Source organism: Erythrolamprus reginae, chromosome 12 (assembly GCF_031021105.1).
Source record: "Erythrolamprus reginae isolate rEryReg1 chromosome 12, rEryReg1.hap1, whole genome shotgun sequence".
Classification (NCBI taxonomy): Eukaryota; Metazoa; Chordata; class Lepidosauria; order Squamata; family Dipsadidae; genus Erythrolamprus; species Erythrolamprus reginae.
Window position 1 is genome coordinate 5,423,963 of NC_091961.1, and position 14,953 is coordinate 5,438,915.

The window sequence follows — 14,953 nt, forward strand, 5'->3', positions numbered from 1 at the left end:
GCCCTCATGGAGACAAGGCAGGTAAATATTGTGCTGGGTCCCTTATCGTGGAGCCGCTGTGGCGCGGTTTGCGGGATGATGCATCGAAGATGGCTAAGAAGGGCCAAGTTTCCCTTCTCCTTTTACATTAAGATCTAAAAATCTTTGATGTTTGGACTGCTAAGCAATCTCGCGAGGCTGTTTGTGGTTCAGAGAAACCCTATAGATCCCTTAGGCGTGATATTGATGTAAGCCAAACGGAGTTGAACGCGTAGGAAATAGTAGCAGCCAGCTTGGATTAGCTCCCAAGAGGGACGCTTCGGGATGAAAGGAGATCCTGAATCGCATGAATCAAAACTGACATAATAATGGTTTATTCCAAGAAGTTTTCTCTACTGGGATTGGGATTTCTGAAGGAAAAGCAGTGGGTACATTTGAGGAAATGGGGAGGGAAAGGCTGGAATGGAACAACACGCCCCAGCCAACTCGCCATGGGACAAAAATTACATTCATATCGGGAAAAAAACCCAGTTGAACAGAATCATTAAAGAAACTATGTCGAAGGAAAGAGAAATATGAATGACAATTTAAAAAAGAAAACAATTTGAAATAATTAAATTGAATGGTTGGATTGTCCTGGGGCACGTTGTCCTGTGGTGAGTTGGCCATGGTGAGTTGTCTTTGACCCCGAAAAAGGGAGATTCCCATTGCAAACATTTAGCAACTTGTTCTGTGCTGTTTTTTTCTGTATTTACCTCTGAATTTACCTCCAAAGCAGGGTTACACAAAGGAAAAAATGTTTACCGATCGCCCTAAGCAGCAGGTCTTTTAATGGAAGTCAAGTGCTGGACCATCAGATGTGGTAAGAAACAGGAGGATTTAAAAAAAAAAAATGAAGAGCAAATGCGGGAAGGAAAATGTGTTAAAATAAAACGCCACTTTAAAAAAAAATAATTGCTAACTTAAAATGGTTCGAGTAAATCCGATACGGTAGTTGAACTAGGATGCTTTGCCTTCCCTTCGCTCCCACCCTCACCAACCACAGGGCCCTTCCCTCTTGGCAGGGATACCTATCTGTACAGAACACTTTATAGATGTACTAGTTTTCAGACCCATCCTAAATTTAAAAAAAAAAAAAGAGAGATTACTTTATATATTGAACATAAAATTTAAAAAACTTACAAAATGGTCACCTCTCTTACAGAATGGATGCAAACTTGGATTATGGATGTGCCTCCAGGCTAAAGTTGGTTTTCTTCCCGCCCCGCCACTCCCGCCCTCCCCACCCTCCCTTTCATAATAAATAAATAGAATTCGTTAAGTTTTGGATGCTTTAGTGATATGGAACTGTTACTGGGCTTTCTTCCCCGTCCCATTCTTGTCCGCAGAGTTTGTTGAGGTTAAATTCACTGGACCGTCAGGGTGCTTTGAATCCTTGCGTGGCGGCATGCGCTCGTTGACGCGATCTAGACCTCTGGCTTCCTCGAAGCTGCGGATCTTGTGTTGAGGCGAAAATCCACGGATGGCTACGGGAGGGGAAAGGGGACAATTGGAGGCGTTTGCAAAGTAGGCCGTTGACTTGTAAACACTTGCTCCTCTGCGGCCAAGCAGAGGTTGTGCGTAGAGCATGCGTCCGACTTCTTCATTCACTGTATTCCCATATTTCTGGCAGTCTAGAAGCCATCTGAGATATTTTCTCTCAATATTTATATATATTTATATAAATATTTATATATTTATATAAATATTCAAGTCCCAGTGGGTATAGCTAGCTGATGAGGCCAAAATAAGGCCGAAATAGATCTATCCTAGTCTCCCTTAATTTTCAAATTCAGCAAAAAAAACATGTGACACATACAGATAGAATTGTCGGCTATCAATCAAATTAACTGCCTTGGAAATGGCCCTGGGTTGGGCCGAGAGGCAAAAAAGGAGCTGTGACGTTCCTTCAATACACCAGGGTGATTCGACACAAAAATATGTAACCCTTCCCTGGTGCAGAGCTGAAGGGTTTGGATACTGTAGCCGAGAGGTTAATTCTCTGCCTTACAAGGCAAAGGTTGCAGTTCAAGTCCCAGTGAGGGTATGGCTAGCTGATGAGGCCAAAATAAGGCCGAAATAGATCTATCCTAGTCTCCCTTGATTTTCAAATTCAGCAAAAAAACTTGTGACATATATATATATATATATAATGTTTTATACATAAAGATTTATATCGAGAATTGTCCTAAAAATGCGAGTTCTGGGTGTATTTATAAATGAAGATTTATATATCTTCTAAAGATTTATTGTTTCTGGTTGTGGTAGGCAATGTTTCCACATTTTGGCTTCCAATAGCAACAGCACTTAAGCCTTATATACAGCTTCATGGTGCTTCAGAGCCTTCTCTAAGCAGCTTGTAGAGTCCGAATCAATTGACTTGTTTTTAATCTTTAATGCTTCAAAAACCCAGTAGGTTATGATCGTAGGGCAAAAATCAATAAGGAAAAAAATATACATGTTTCAAGAGTTTTCTCTCCAACTGCTTTCATCTCTATTTAAAAAAACCCACATCTGTTTGTAGCTTAAATATTTTTTTTAGGCGAAACTGTCAATGAAGACATTTCCACCCCCACTTAATAAAACTTCAAACCTAATCTGGAGAAAAACGAATGAGGAAGTCAGACAGATGCTCAACGAGGGAAGCAACGGTGCAGTGAAAGTAACAGCATTCTTTTCAAAACTGGGAAACATAAAACCAAAATCACTGAGTACTAAATAAAAAAGTCATACTCTTCAGCGCAGCAGAATACCACACACAAACACACACAGATTTTTTCTTAAAGCACCACACCACAAAAAAGGGGGAAATGAACCAATCTTTGAACGAAAAAGACTTGCATGACCATGAACTGGATGCAGAGAAAAACTTCAGGTATGTCTGGCCAAAGCCTCTTCACCCACTTGGCACAGCCTGAGCACTTTCTACCCAACCCAGGGCTGAGCATTAACTCTTCTTCTGCAGAGAGTCTGAGCAGGAACAAGGAACTAGCTAGGTCCACAATGAGCTCTTCTGCTGCCAAATATGAATCTTGACTTTTGCCATGCATTGAAAATAACAGATTAACAGAGTTGGATGGGACCTTGTGGGTCATCTAGTCCAACCTCCCATCCAAGCGGGAGACCTTGCAACATTTCTGACAGATGACATAGCAATGCAATTTGATGGATTCAGTATTTCTGTTAAAATACTGAATGGAAATACTGAGGAAAGCAAGGACCACTTCCTTAGGGGATATGCACCAAGACAAATTCCTTGAGTGCCCAATCCCACTTGGCAAATAAAAATTCTATTCTATTCTATTCTATTCTATTCTATTTTCATCCTATTTTATTCTATTCTATTCCACTCCATTCTATATTCTATTCTATTCCATTCTATTCTACTCTTTATCCTATTCTATTTTCTTTATATTCTATTCAAATTTATTTTCTTTCTGTTTATTTTCATTCTATTTTATTCTGTTTTCATTCTATTCCATTCTCTATGCTATTCCATTCTGTTCTCTATTCTATTCTATTTTCTATTCCTTATTCTATTCTATCTTCTATTCTATTCTCTCTTCCATTCTCTTTTTTCAATTCTATTCTCAATTCTATTCTATTTTCTTTCTATTCTATTTTCATTCTATTTTATAGTTTTCATTCTATTCCATTCTCTATGCTATTCCATTCTATTCTCTATTCTATTCTATTCCTTATTCTATTCTATCTTCTATTCTATTCTCTCTTCCATTCTCTTCTCTTTTTTCTATTGTGTTCTCTATTCTATTATATTTTCTTTCTATTCTATTTTCATTCTATTCCATTCTCTATGCTATTCCATTCTATTCTCTATTCTATTCTATTCCTTATTCTATTCTTCTATTCTCTTCTCTCTTCCATTCTCTTCTCTTCTCTTTTTTCTATTCCATTCTCTATTCTATTCTATTTTCCTTCTATTCTATTTTATTCTATTCTACTCTAAACAAAAGTTTCACTTATCAACGTTGGGCTCCGTTGTGATTGTAAGTCAAGGACTACCTTTATAGAATTGATTTCTATGGGGCTGCACAGGACTGCTCTGAATAAAATGGGGAAAAGGAAATATGGTCTATTTACTCACTGCAGCTATTGAAACTCAGCACCTTCTACTTCCCAGAACTACCAAGGTAAATCGGTCAGTCGAAGTAGCCGTAAGGGCAGAGACAACCGAATGCCTTTGTGCTCTTGTCGAGGTGGACAATAAGGATGGAGGATGTGCCAAGCTGATGGATTTCTCCTTTAGATGCTCTCTACTTCTGGTGATGCAAGAATATTTGGAGTTTTTGTTTTATTTTTGTAATACTGACGATAAAACTCTTGGATGAGAGTTAAAAAAAAACAGAGATTAGCAAAGACACGGATGTGGATGGAGGGAGGGGGTAAAAAAAGAACAAAAGATTTAGCAAACACACAAACACACCATCTTGCAAGATTCTAGCCATACCTTCCCGTGCCTCTACTGCTTCTACTGTGGCTGTAATACAGAAGGAACAGTGGCATGCAAAAATAAAGACAGAGAAGCGTGAGTGAACTTAACATCACTATGGTTGCTTAAAGAGCAGGAGTCCTCAAACATGGCCACTCGGAAGACTTGCGGACTCCAACTCCCAGAATTCCCCAGCCCGAGTGGAAGTCCACAAGTCTTCCAGTTGCCAAGCTTGAGGACCTCTGCTTAAGAGACTTAGAACCCGCCCGATACCCAACGAGAGGAGGAAAGTGACGATGACCGGGCAAGCAGAGAAGGACGGCCAAGAGGACAGAGAGGTGAAAGGGCGTCCGGAGAGGTTAAATGTCGCGGTGTCAACAGATGGGGAAACGGCTCAGCTGAGCGTCCAGGAGAGCAGAATTTAACCATTGGCTTGGAATCAACTTTTCTAATGACACTGACGTGCCCCCAAATCTTTCGCATTATAGCATTTCTTACGAGGGTCAACCAGGAAGCAATGTACCAAACATCTTTTTTTTCCAGGCTACTATTATGGTACGAATGGGAACCTTTAGTTATATAGTGGTATCTCTACTTATGAACTTAATTTGTTCCGTGACCAGGTTCTTAAGTAGAAAAGTTGGCAAGAAGAAGCAATTTTTCCCATAGGAAACAATGTAAAAGCAGATAGAATGTGTGCGATTGGAGAAATCAATCAAATTGGGAGGGTAGAGGCCCCGTTTCCTCCCAGGAGAGGCCTCACGGAGGCTTTTCCCCACCTTTTCCGGCCCTGTTTCCTCCCAGGAGATTCCTAGAGAGGCCTCACGGAGGCTTTTCCCCACCTTTTCCGGCCCTGTTTCCTCCCAGGAGATTCCTAGAGAGGCCTCACGGAGGCTTTCCCCCACCTTTTCCGGCCCTGTTTCCTCCCAGGAGATTCCTAGAGAGGCCTCACGGAGGCTTTTCCCCACCTTTTCCGGCCCTGTTTCCTCCCAGGAGATTCCTAGAGAGGCCTCACGGAGGCTTTTCCCCACCTTTTCCGGCCCTGTTTCCTCCCAGGAGATTCCTAGAGAGGCCTCACGGAGGCTTTCCCCCACCTTTTCCGGTCCTGTTTCCTCCCAGGAGATTCCTAGAGAGGTCCCATGGAGGCTTCTCTCCAGCTTTTCCGGTTACAGTTTTAGAGGTTCAGGTTTGTAAGTAGAAAATGGTTCTTGAGAAGAGGCAAAAAAAAAATCTCGAACACCCGGTTCTTATCTAGAAAAGTTCGTAAGTAGAGGCATTCGTAGGTAGAGGTACCACTGTATATTATTTGAATTGTCAGGAGTGTATGTGTAAATGTTGTGTTCTTCAGACAGATAGCGTAGCTGCAACAGTGTGTTTGAAATGGCGTCTGTAAGTGATGTACGTTACAAGCAGCGTGTCGCCATTGAATTTCTCACTGCGGAGAAAGAAACTGTTGGGAACATTTCACAAACATTTGTGTACAGTTTATGGAGAATCTGCATGGGTCTGAATGGATGACATTTGTGGAAGATATTTTGAGGATGACGAAGAGGGTGATTTGCACAGTGCAGAAAGGGCTTCGTGACCAGCACAAGGAGTGGTACCCACAGGGCATACACACCATTGTGTCTTGCTGGAGGAAGGCCTTAAAATGGGACGGAGATTACGTGAAAAAATAGGGACCGTAGAGGAAATATCATTCTTTCTAGTGTGTCATTGTGTTCAATAAATAATTGTTGGAGGGGGAAAAAAGTGGTGCATTACTTTTTGGCCGACCCTCGTAGATAACCTCTGCACATCACGATACTGAAGTTAAGCAATCACTTTTGAAAAAGTTTCTACATGAAACTTTAAAGACTTGTGGACTTCAACTCCCAGAATTCTGGGAGTTGGAAATCCACAAGTCTTCAGGTGGTCAAGTTTGGAGCCCTCCGTTTTAGATGGCGTTAGGGATGTGTCAGCTCTGAAGCTGACCTGACAAAAGCAGTTTTGAAGCTTCAAGTGTTGCCACACTGGAGCTGAGAGATAGGGGAGAGGGAATAGAAATAACTGGGGTTTTGTAGTCAAAACAAAATACTTTCTCTTGGGAACCAAGGACATTCTCAGACCTTCAGGGGTTCACGAAAACATTTGTGCAGCTTCAGCGGTTTGTTTGCTTGAGGAAGGAGAACGCTGTCCGCCATTTTTACTAAGCCTGCATTATTTGTTGAGGAGCACAACAATTTAAGGGTTTGTAACTGAACCCACAAGGTTCAGTATGATAACAGACTAGGCAAGTAGCTCAATTTTCTTTCATTGCTATAAAGGTTCGGTTAAAAGGACAATAAAAAAACCTATTAAGCATTCAATAAATAGTGCATAAACTTACTACCTCCACTGCATCCCCTCCTATGGGGGCAGCAGCCCATTGCTGCTCTTACTATAACATGCTTTCTTCACGTCGATATGGGAATGGATTGGTATAACATAGAAGTTATCCGATGTAAATAGGAAGGAGATCGAGCTGATTTGAAACTGAGTTTAAATGCTGGCAATAGAAAAGGATTAACATACAGTGATACCTCATCTTACAAACGCCTCATCATACAAACTTTTCGAGATACAAACCCGGAGTTTAAGATTTTTTTGCCTCTTCTTACAAACTAGTTTCACCTTACAAACCCACCACCGCTGCTGGGAAGCCCCACCTCCGGACTTCTGTTGCCAGGGAAGCGCCCGTTTTTGCACTGCTGGGATTTCCCTGAGGCTCCCCTCCAAGGGAAACCCCACCTCCGGACTTCCGTGTTTTTGTGATGCTGCAGGGGAATCCCAACAGGGGAATCCCAGCAGTGCAAAAATGGGTGCTTCGCTGGCAACGGAAGTCCGGAGGAGGGGTTTCCCAGCAAGGGGAGCCTCAGTGAAATCGCAGCTTTGCAAAAACACAGAGGTCTGAAGGTGGGGTTTCTAGGACTTTGGTGTTTTCGCAATGCTGCAATTTCACTGATGCTCCCTTCGCTGGGAAACCCCACCTCCGGACTTCCATTGCCAGCGAAGTGCTCATTTTTGTGATGCTGGGATTCCCCTGCTGAGATTCCTCTGCAGCATCGCAAAAACACAGAAGTTCAGAGGTGGGGTTTCCCATGGAGGGGAGCCTCAGGGGATTCCCAGCAGTGCAAAAACGGGCGCTTCGGCTGGCAAAAGGGGTGAATTTTGGGCTTTCACGCCTTAATCGCTTTTCCATTGATTCCTATGGGAAACATTGTTTCGTCTTACAAACTTTTCACCTTAAGAACCTGGTCCCAGAACCAATTAAGTTTGTAAGACAAGGTATCACTGTACTTGCGCTACGAATATATCACTACAGGTCATTTTTTTCCTGCTTCAAACCAACCACTGCTATTAAACTAACCTATAATATCTCACTGTGAGATCGTGTCGTGATTTCAGTAGCAAATTAATGTACTGCAACACTTTTCAGTAAGTTGATATTTTGACAATATGTAACTGTTATGAACACATATTTATGTGTGAGAGAGAGAATGTGAGAAGGAGAGAGAGAGAAAGAATACAAGACAAATTCCATAGTCAGGATGACAGCATGAACTAATATTTCTACACAAATCTGTTTTCATTGGGGGGGGGAAAAGAAGAGGCAAAATAGAAGTTTGCAATATTATATGCGAAGAGGAAATTTAGATTCAGAAGATTATTTTTCCCCCCTCTCATTTTTTCCAACAAAGCTAAAAGTTGGTAGATTCAGGACAAGTAAATATCATGGACACTACATATAGCTACTGTAGACATCAAAACGTGCAGTTTTAGTTTATTGCTATTAAACGCTAGGAGGAATATACTGCTCTTGTGTTTTTGGGTACACTCCCAGGGGACGTTTGTTCACTTACAGTGGGAATGTAATATTGGACTGGAGCAGTGATGGCGAACCTATGGCACAGGTGCCACAGGTAGCACGTGGAGCCATATCTGATGGCACGCCAGCCGTTGCCCTAGCTGAGCTCCAATGTGCATGTGTGTGCCAGCCAGCTGATTTTGGCTCTCACAGAGGCTCTGGGAGGGCGTTTTCGGCTTCCAGAGAGCCTCCGGGGGACAGGGGAGGGCGGTTTTACCCTCCCCTGGCTCCAGGGAAGCCTTTGGAGCCTGGGGAGGGTGAAATATGCACCAAGACAAATTCCTTGTGTGTCCAATCACACTTGGCCAATAAAAAATTCTATTCTGAAATGAAAGAAAATTAGGAACCCTAAACCCAAATTTAGAGAGAAAAATCAAATTGATACCAAGAAAAAATATTAACAAATCAAAGCATTACTATACCACTGAAAAAATGACATAAAATTGACACAATAACAAGAAAATCGAAAGGTTGTATATATGTAATAAATATGTAATAATTATTAAAAGGAAGATATTCCTTCTTGTATTATGTATAAGCTGCAAGCCAATTACACTACCTTTTAGGTGGTGCAGATTCTAAGTAATGATACCAAACATTCTATGTACTGTATAACGCAAGATGCTTTATTTTCTTTTTTTTTCCTTTTCTCTTCTTTCTTTATGTGTATGTAGTGTATATATTGTTATTTTGTCGTTTTTTTGTTACATGTTTTAATGTATATATTTAATAAAGTCTTTTTTTTTTTAAAAAAAATTCTATTCTATTCTATTCTACTGGGCTCACCAGACATTGGGAAACAGGCCATTTCCGGCCTCCAGAGGGTCTCGGGGAGGGGTGGGAGCTGTTTTCGCCCTCTCCAGGTTATGGGTTATGGGTATGAGCACTTGTGCATCTTGAGTTATGGGTATGGGCACTTGTGCTTGCGTGATAGCGTGCACGCACACTTTTTCGGCCCCTAGAGAAAAAATGGTTCGCCATCACTGATCTGAGGTGACCCTTTTGCTATCCATCTTTTTAATGACAAAAACGCAGAGGATGCGGTGGGAAGGGAAAAACAGCACTGGGGAAACCAGCAATTTAACTTCCCGTTGGAATATCCGGTGGTTTTTCCCGCAAGGCACGTCCAGAAGCTAAATTTCCATTGTTATTCCTTCGTATCCCGCAGGGAAGGACTTCGCTTCTGGTATACTTACCTGTCTGTAGAGTCTGCTTTCCCCCTGAGAGGACCCCCATGGGCAGAGTACCTGTTGGGGTCAGACCTTTGAGCGTCAGCACACTCTCGCTCTCCTCTCTGCAAACAGAAGAAAAGGGAACCAAATCACACAGGCGCAACACACAGAGAGAAGCACATCGGTTCTTTACAACTCTGGTACTTGAAGTTCTGGGGAGGAGGGTTTCCCAACTTCCTGGATTTTGGTGTCTGGGTTTTGACTTCTTGTAATTCTTAGCCACGATGACGCAGTCAATATAGGCTACTTCTGCTGGCTGCCTGCAATTTGGCAGTTCAATTCTCACCAGGCTCAAGGTTGGCTCAGCATTCCGTCCTTCTGAGGTCGGTAAAATGGGGACCCAGATTGTTGGGGGTAAGAGGCTGACTCTGTAAACCGGTGTTTCTCAATCTTGGCAACTTGAAGATATCTGGACTTCAACTCCCAGAACTCCCATTCGCTGGCTGGGGAATTCTGGGAGTTGAAGTCCAAATATCTTCATTCATTCATTCATTCATTCATTCATTCATTTATTCAATTTTTATGCCGCCCTTCTCCTTAGACTCAGGGCGGCTTACAACATGTTAGCAATAGCACTTTTTAAACAGAGCTAGGCTATTGCGCCCACAATCCGGGTCCTCATTTGACCCACCTCGGAAGGATGGAAGGCTGAGTCAACCTTGAGCCGGTGACGAGATTTGAACCGCTGACCTTCAGATCTACATGTCAGCTTCAGTGGCCTGCAGTACAGCACTCTACCTGCTGCGCCACCCTGGCTTCATGTTGCCAAGGTTGGGAAACACTGCTGTAAACCACTTAGAGAGGGCTGAAAAATACTGTGAAGTGGGATATACCATATTTTTCTCAGAGTCCTCGGAGAGGGGTAGCATACAAATCTAATTAATAATAATAATAATATTAATATTACTATTATTATTATTATTATTATTATTATTATTATTATTATTATAGCGATGATGAATAGCAATGGGGACAAAGAGTCCCCCTGGAAGATGCCAGGGGGACTCTTTGTCCCCATTGCTATTCATCATCGCTATAATATTATATAATAATTTACCAGTGGCAAACATTTACCAGTGGCAAAGAACTGGTGGGATCATAAGCCCGAAAAAGTGGTTGAAAATGAGCAAGCAAAACTACTGTGGGACTTCAGACTGACCGAATTCTGAAGCATAACACACCAGACATTGTGATCGTGGAGAAAAAGAAAATATGGATCATCGACATCGCAATCCCAGGAGACAGCAGAATTGAGGAGAAGCAGCTAGAGAAATTAGTGAAATACGAAGATCTAAAAATCGAGCTGCAACGACTCTGGCATAAGCCCGTGAAAGTGGTCCCAGTGGTACTTGGCACGCTGGGCGCAGTACCAAAGGATCTCAGCGGACATTTGAAAACCATCGGAATTGACCAAATCTCCACCTGTCAATTGCAAAAGGCCGCTTTACTGGGGTCGGCAAACATAATTCGCCGCTACATCACGCAGTTCTAGGTGCTTGGGAAGCGCCCGACTGGTGATGAAATACGAAATCGTTTGCTGTGTTGTACTGACATAATAATAATAATAATAATAATAATAATAATAATAATAATAATAATAATAATAGAGTCCCAAGAAAAGCAAGCTTACCGAAGAACTGAAAAGACTCGCGCCATCTTCCCAATGGCCCTGATCTTATTCCTGATGATCTCTTTACGGGCAGTTGTGCCTCCTTAGGAAAGAAGAATCAAAAAAGTGATTTAAAAAGGAAAAAAAAGGTACAAATTCATGCTTTTATTGCGCTCAGTTGATGCCAGTAAGCAGCATCTACTTGATTCTAGGAAAGAGAAACCAGATTACAACGTATACGGCTAAAAACTGCATTTAGTCGGTTACGGAAAATTCATGATCGGAATGGAAAGGAGGAGCGAGTGACGGACAAAGCGACATACAGGAAAAGTCCAAAATGGGAGGAGAAAAATGACCACAGGAAGAAAATATGCCAAGTGTTATTCGGAGCAGCCGCAAACCTCGCTTGCTTCCCACCATGGGTCCGACCACACAACACAAGGGAAGTAACATGAATGACTCAGCCACAGAGACACAGCTTGGCAAGACACAACAACAAGACCGAGTGAAGGTGAAAAGGATTCCGGGCTGTGCTTGTAGAAGGGAGAGCGGTCCACACAAGCACTCTCTTCGGATGCAGCAGAGGGACGGCTAGAACTTTTTGCAGCCTCGTTCAAGCCCTCGTTTAACACGGCATCTCGGGGTTAAGCCCACTACGCAGGCCAAACATGGGTCGAGAAGTACGGAGACTTTTGGGGTGCGGAGAAGTGGGGGGAAATGGGGTTTGACTACAAACCGAATGGCAAATACAGTGGTACCTCATCATACGAACTTAATTGGTTCCAGGAGGAGGTTCGTAAGGTGAAACAATGTTTCCCATAGGAGTCAATGTAAAAGCAAATAACGCGTGCAAATCCTTCAGGAAAATCCCAAACTTTAGAAGGGAGGCGAACAGAGGGCAGGGAGGAGCAGCTAAAGGGGGCGGGTGGAAGAAGCAAGGCTAGGCTAAAGGGTGAGTGGGAAGGAAGAAAGAAAGGCAAGGGGGGCGCCCCTCCCTTTTCTTTCTTAAAAAGACACCGTTTCAGTGCCTTTGCAAGCATGCAAAATCTTTACTCCTCCAAGCTGCCCCTCCCTTTTCTTTCTTAAAAAGACAGCATTTCAGTGCCTTTGCAAGCATGCAAAATCTTTACTCCTCCAAGCTGCCCCTCCCTTTTCTTTCTTAAAAAGACACCGTTTCAGTGCCTTTGCAAGCATGCAAAATCTTTACTCCTCCAAGCTGCCCCTCCCTTTTCTTTCTTAAAAAGACACCATTTCAGTGCCTTTGCAAGCATGCTCCTCCAAACTGCCCCTCCCTTTTCTTTCTTAAAAAGACAGCATTTCAGTGCCTTTGCAAGCATGCAAAATCTTTACTTCTCCAAGCTGCCCCCCCTTTTCTTTCTTCAAAAGACACCGTTTCAGTGCTTTTGCAAGCATGCAAAATCTTTACTCTTCCAAGCTGCCCCTCCCTTTTCTTTCTTCAAAAAGGGGGGGGGGAGAAACCCCTTCATCCCAGCAGCAGCTGCTTGGGTTCGCAAGGTGAAAATAGTTCGGAAGAAGAGGCAAAAAAATCTTAAACACCGGGTTCGTATCTTGAAAAGTCCGTTAAAAGAGGTGTTCGTAAGATGAGGTACCACTGTACATCTCCTCGGAACCGAGATTTTATTTTGCTTGTTGGGTAGGGCATTTAAGAACAGGACAAGCCAAACTGGAGGTCTGACATGCACCAATGGACCCAGCCATGCATAAAGTGGCTGCATTCCAAAGTCAAAAGAGAAATGTGACCCCACCACCACACACCGTTCAACGTTCCTGAAACCGGGTAAAAAAAAGAAGAAACAACAAAACAAAACGCACCACGTTCATGTTAAAACTGAAAAGGGGGGGAGGAGGAGAAAGGGGAAATGGCGAGACTGCCCAACTGGTCAGGTATTCAAAAATCCACTCCAAGAATATCTGGTGGCGCAGGCAGTGAGAATGAAGCTTCTAGCAAATTCTAGCTGGGTACCTTTCGGATAGCTTGAAATGTAGTTATCTTCAGGGAGAGGAGACACCAAGTATACAAGGAGATGGAAGATAGAGATAGAAGAAACAAATTTAATTTCCATGGGAGGGAGCGGAGAACATTTTAAAAGAAACCTCCAAAAACCGCAGTGGGGCGAGGAAGTAGTTTTCCTCTGCACTTCCGTTAAGAGTTCGTCTGGTTAAGGCTTCCTCTCTTTTACTAAAAACCTTATTCACCAAACTCTGGATGGGAATCAACTTGGTTTCTGCTGTCTGCACATCATCACATAAGTATTACTTAGGGCCCCCCAAAAATGAGGTTGATTTTATTCTTGAAAATTATGCAGAAATTTCACATGAAAGCTCCTGATCAACATCTTTAAAAAAAGCATTGCTTCCACAATCTTTTTCACCCGTTAACAGCATTCAAACTAGACGGCAGACGGTGTTTTATGTCCCCAACGAAATATTTCCAGGTTACACGCGGCTATCAAGGGCTGCCAATTGTATTTTGGAAGAGCCAAAACAAGTTCCCAGAACCACCCACAATATTGCCAGGCGTGCAACTTCACGCGCATACTTAACGCACATATTTTGCTTAAATTGTTTTAGGTGCGGATAGGATCGTCTTCATTTAACTGTAAACATCACGGTCCCATCCTGCCTAGGATACCTCTGGAGTCGAGTTGGGTTTTTACGTTTCTTTAAGTCAGGGGTCCCCAAACTTTTTACACAGGGGGCCAATTCACTGTCCCTCGGACTGTTGGAGGGCTGGACTAAAAAACAAAACCTATGAACAAATCCCTATGCACACTGCACATACCTTGTTTTAAAGTAAAAAACAAAATGGGAACATACTATTTAGAGGGGGGAGAAGATCTGAAATTCATATATGTTTACGTTTTGTTTTTAATTTTCTTTTGTTAACATCTGATTGGCTATACAAGGTTTTCCTGGCTTATAGAAAAATGTATAAAGAAAGAAGGAAGCACTTTGGCATAATGGTTAATAAGTTAGAAATATAATTGGTGTTGCACTTTTTTGAGGAGGGAATTTAATTAAAAGAAAATGAATGTAACTGGATGACAAAATTAGGAAAAAAAACCCTTTTGCAACTTTTTTGATGATTGATATTAGTTACTAACAAAATACCGCATTTTATTCATGGAAAATTAGATGGTACACTGTGTTGTTTGAATGTATGTTGAGAGAAAACTTAAAAAAATTACCCCCCCCAAAAAACCAGTCCTTCCTTCCTCTGCCCCTCTATTCCTTCCTTCCTTCCTTCCTTCCTTCCTTCCTTCCTTCCTTCCTTCCTTCCTTGATTCCTTCCTTCCTTGATTCCTTCCTTCCTTCCATTGTTCCCTCCATTTCTCCTTCCTTCCCTCCCTCTCTTTCCCTTTTCTTTCTTTCTCTCTTTCTTTTCCCTGTGCTCTTGTCACTCATTGGCGGGCCGGATAAATGGTCTCAGTGGGCCTCATGTGGCCCCCGGGCCGTAGTTTGGGGACCGCTGCTTTAAGTACATAAAAAATGGCTGAAGGTGGTAAATGCCCTTTACGCCCTACATGACATTGACTGGACCAGATGTTGATAACTATCTGATCGAGTCAATTTCTTTTTTTAAAATATTTTTTTATTATTTTTCAAAAAAGACAAACAAAGACAGACAACATTAAACATTTAAGGAGCTACCATTGCTCCGCTTGTCGTAGAAGTTTAGCTAATACAGAAATATAAAACCCTAACTATTGTCAGATCAATACAGAAATGTCACACAT

At 42.3% G+C, this 14,953-nt stretch overlaps 1 protein-coding gene across 2 annotated transcripts in view; it reads right to left on the reverse strand.

Annotated features, from left to right (window-relative positions):
• Positions 1–1,296: 1,296 nt before the first annotated feature.
• PPP3CC (protein phosphatase 3 catalytic subunit gamma) overlaps positions 1,297–14,953 on the reverse strand; it is an 83,859-nt gene continuing 70,202 nt past the window's right edge. Inside the window, exons 11-14 of one of the 2 annotated variants that reach the window (XM_070765482.1) lie at positions 11,217–11,298; positions 9,551–9,648; positions 4,487–4,516; positions 1,297–1,505 (exon numbers count right to left, since the gene is read on the reverse strand). In XM_070765482.1, coding sequence (XP_070621583.1) covers positions 1,330–1,505; positions 4,487–4,516; positions 9,551–9,648; positions 11,217–11,298 — 386 coding nt within the window. In that variant the 3' untranslated portion in view covers positions 1,297–1,329. The remainder of the gene's footprint in view (positions 1,506–4,486; positions 4,517–9,550; positions 9,649–11,216; positions 11,299–14,953) is intronic. The other variant, XM_070765483.1, reaches the window with a different exon arrangement.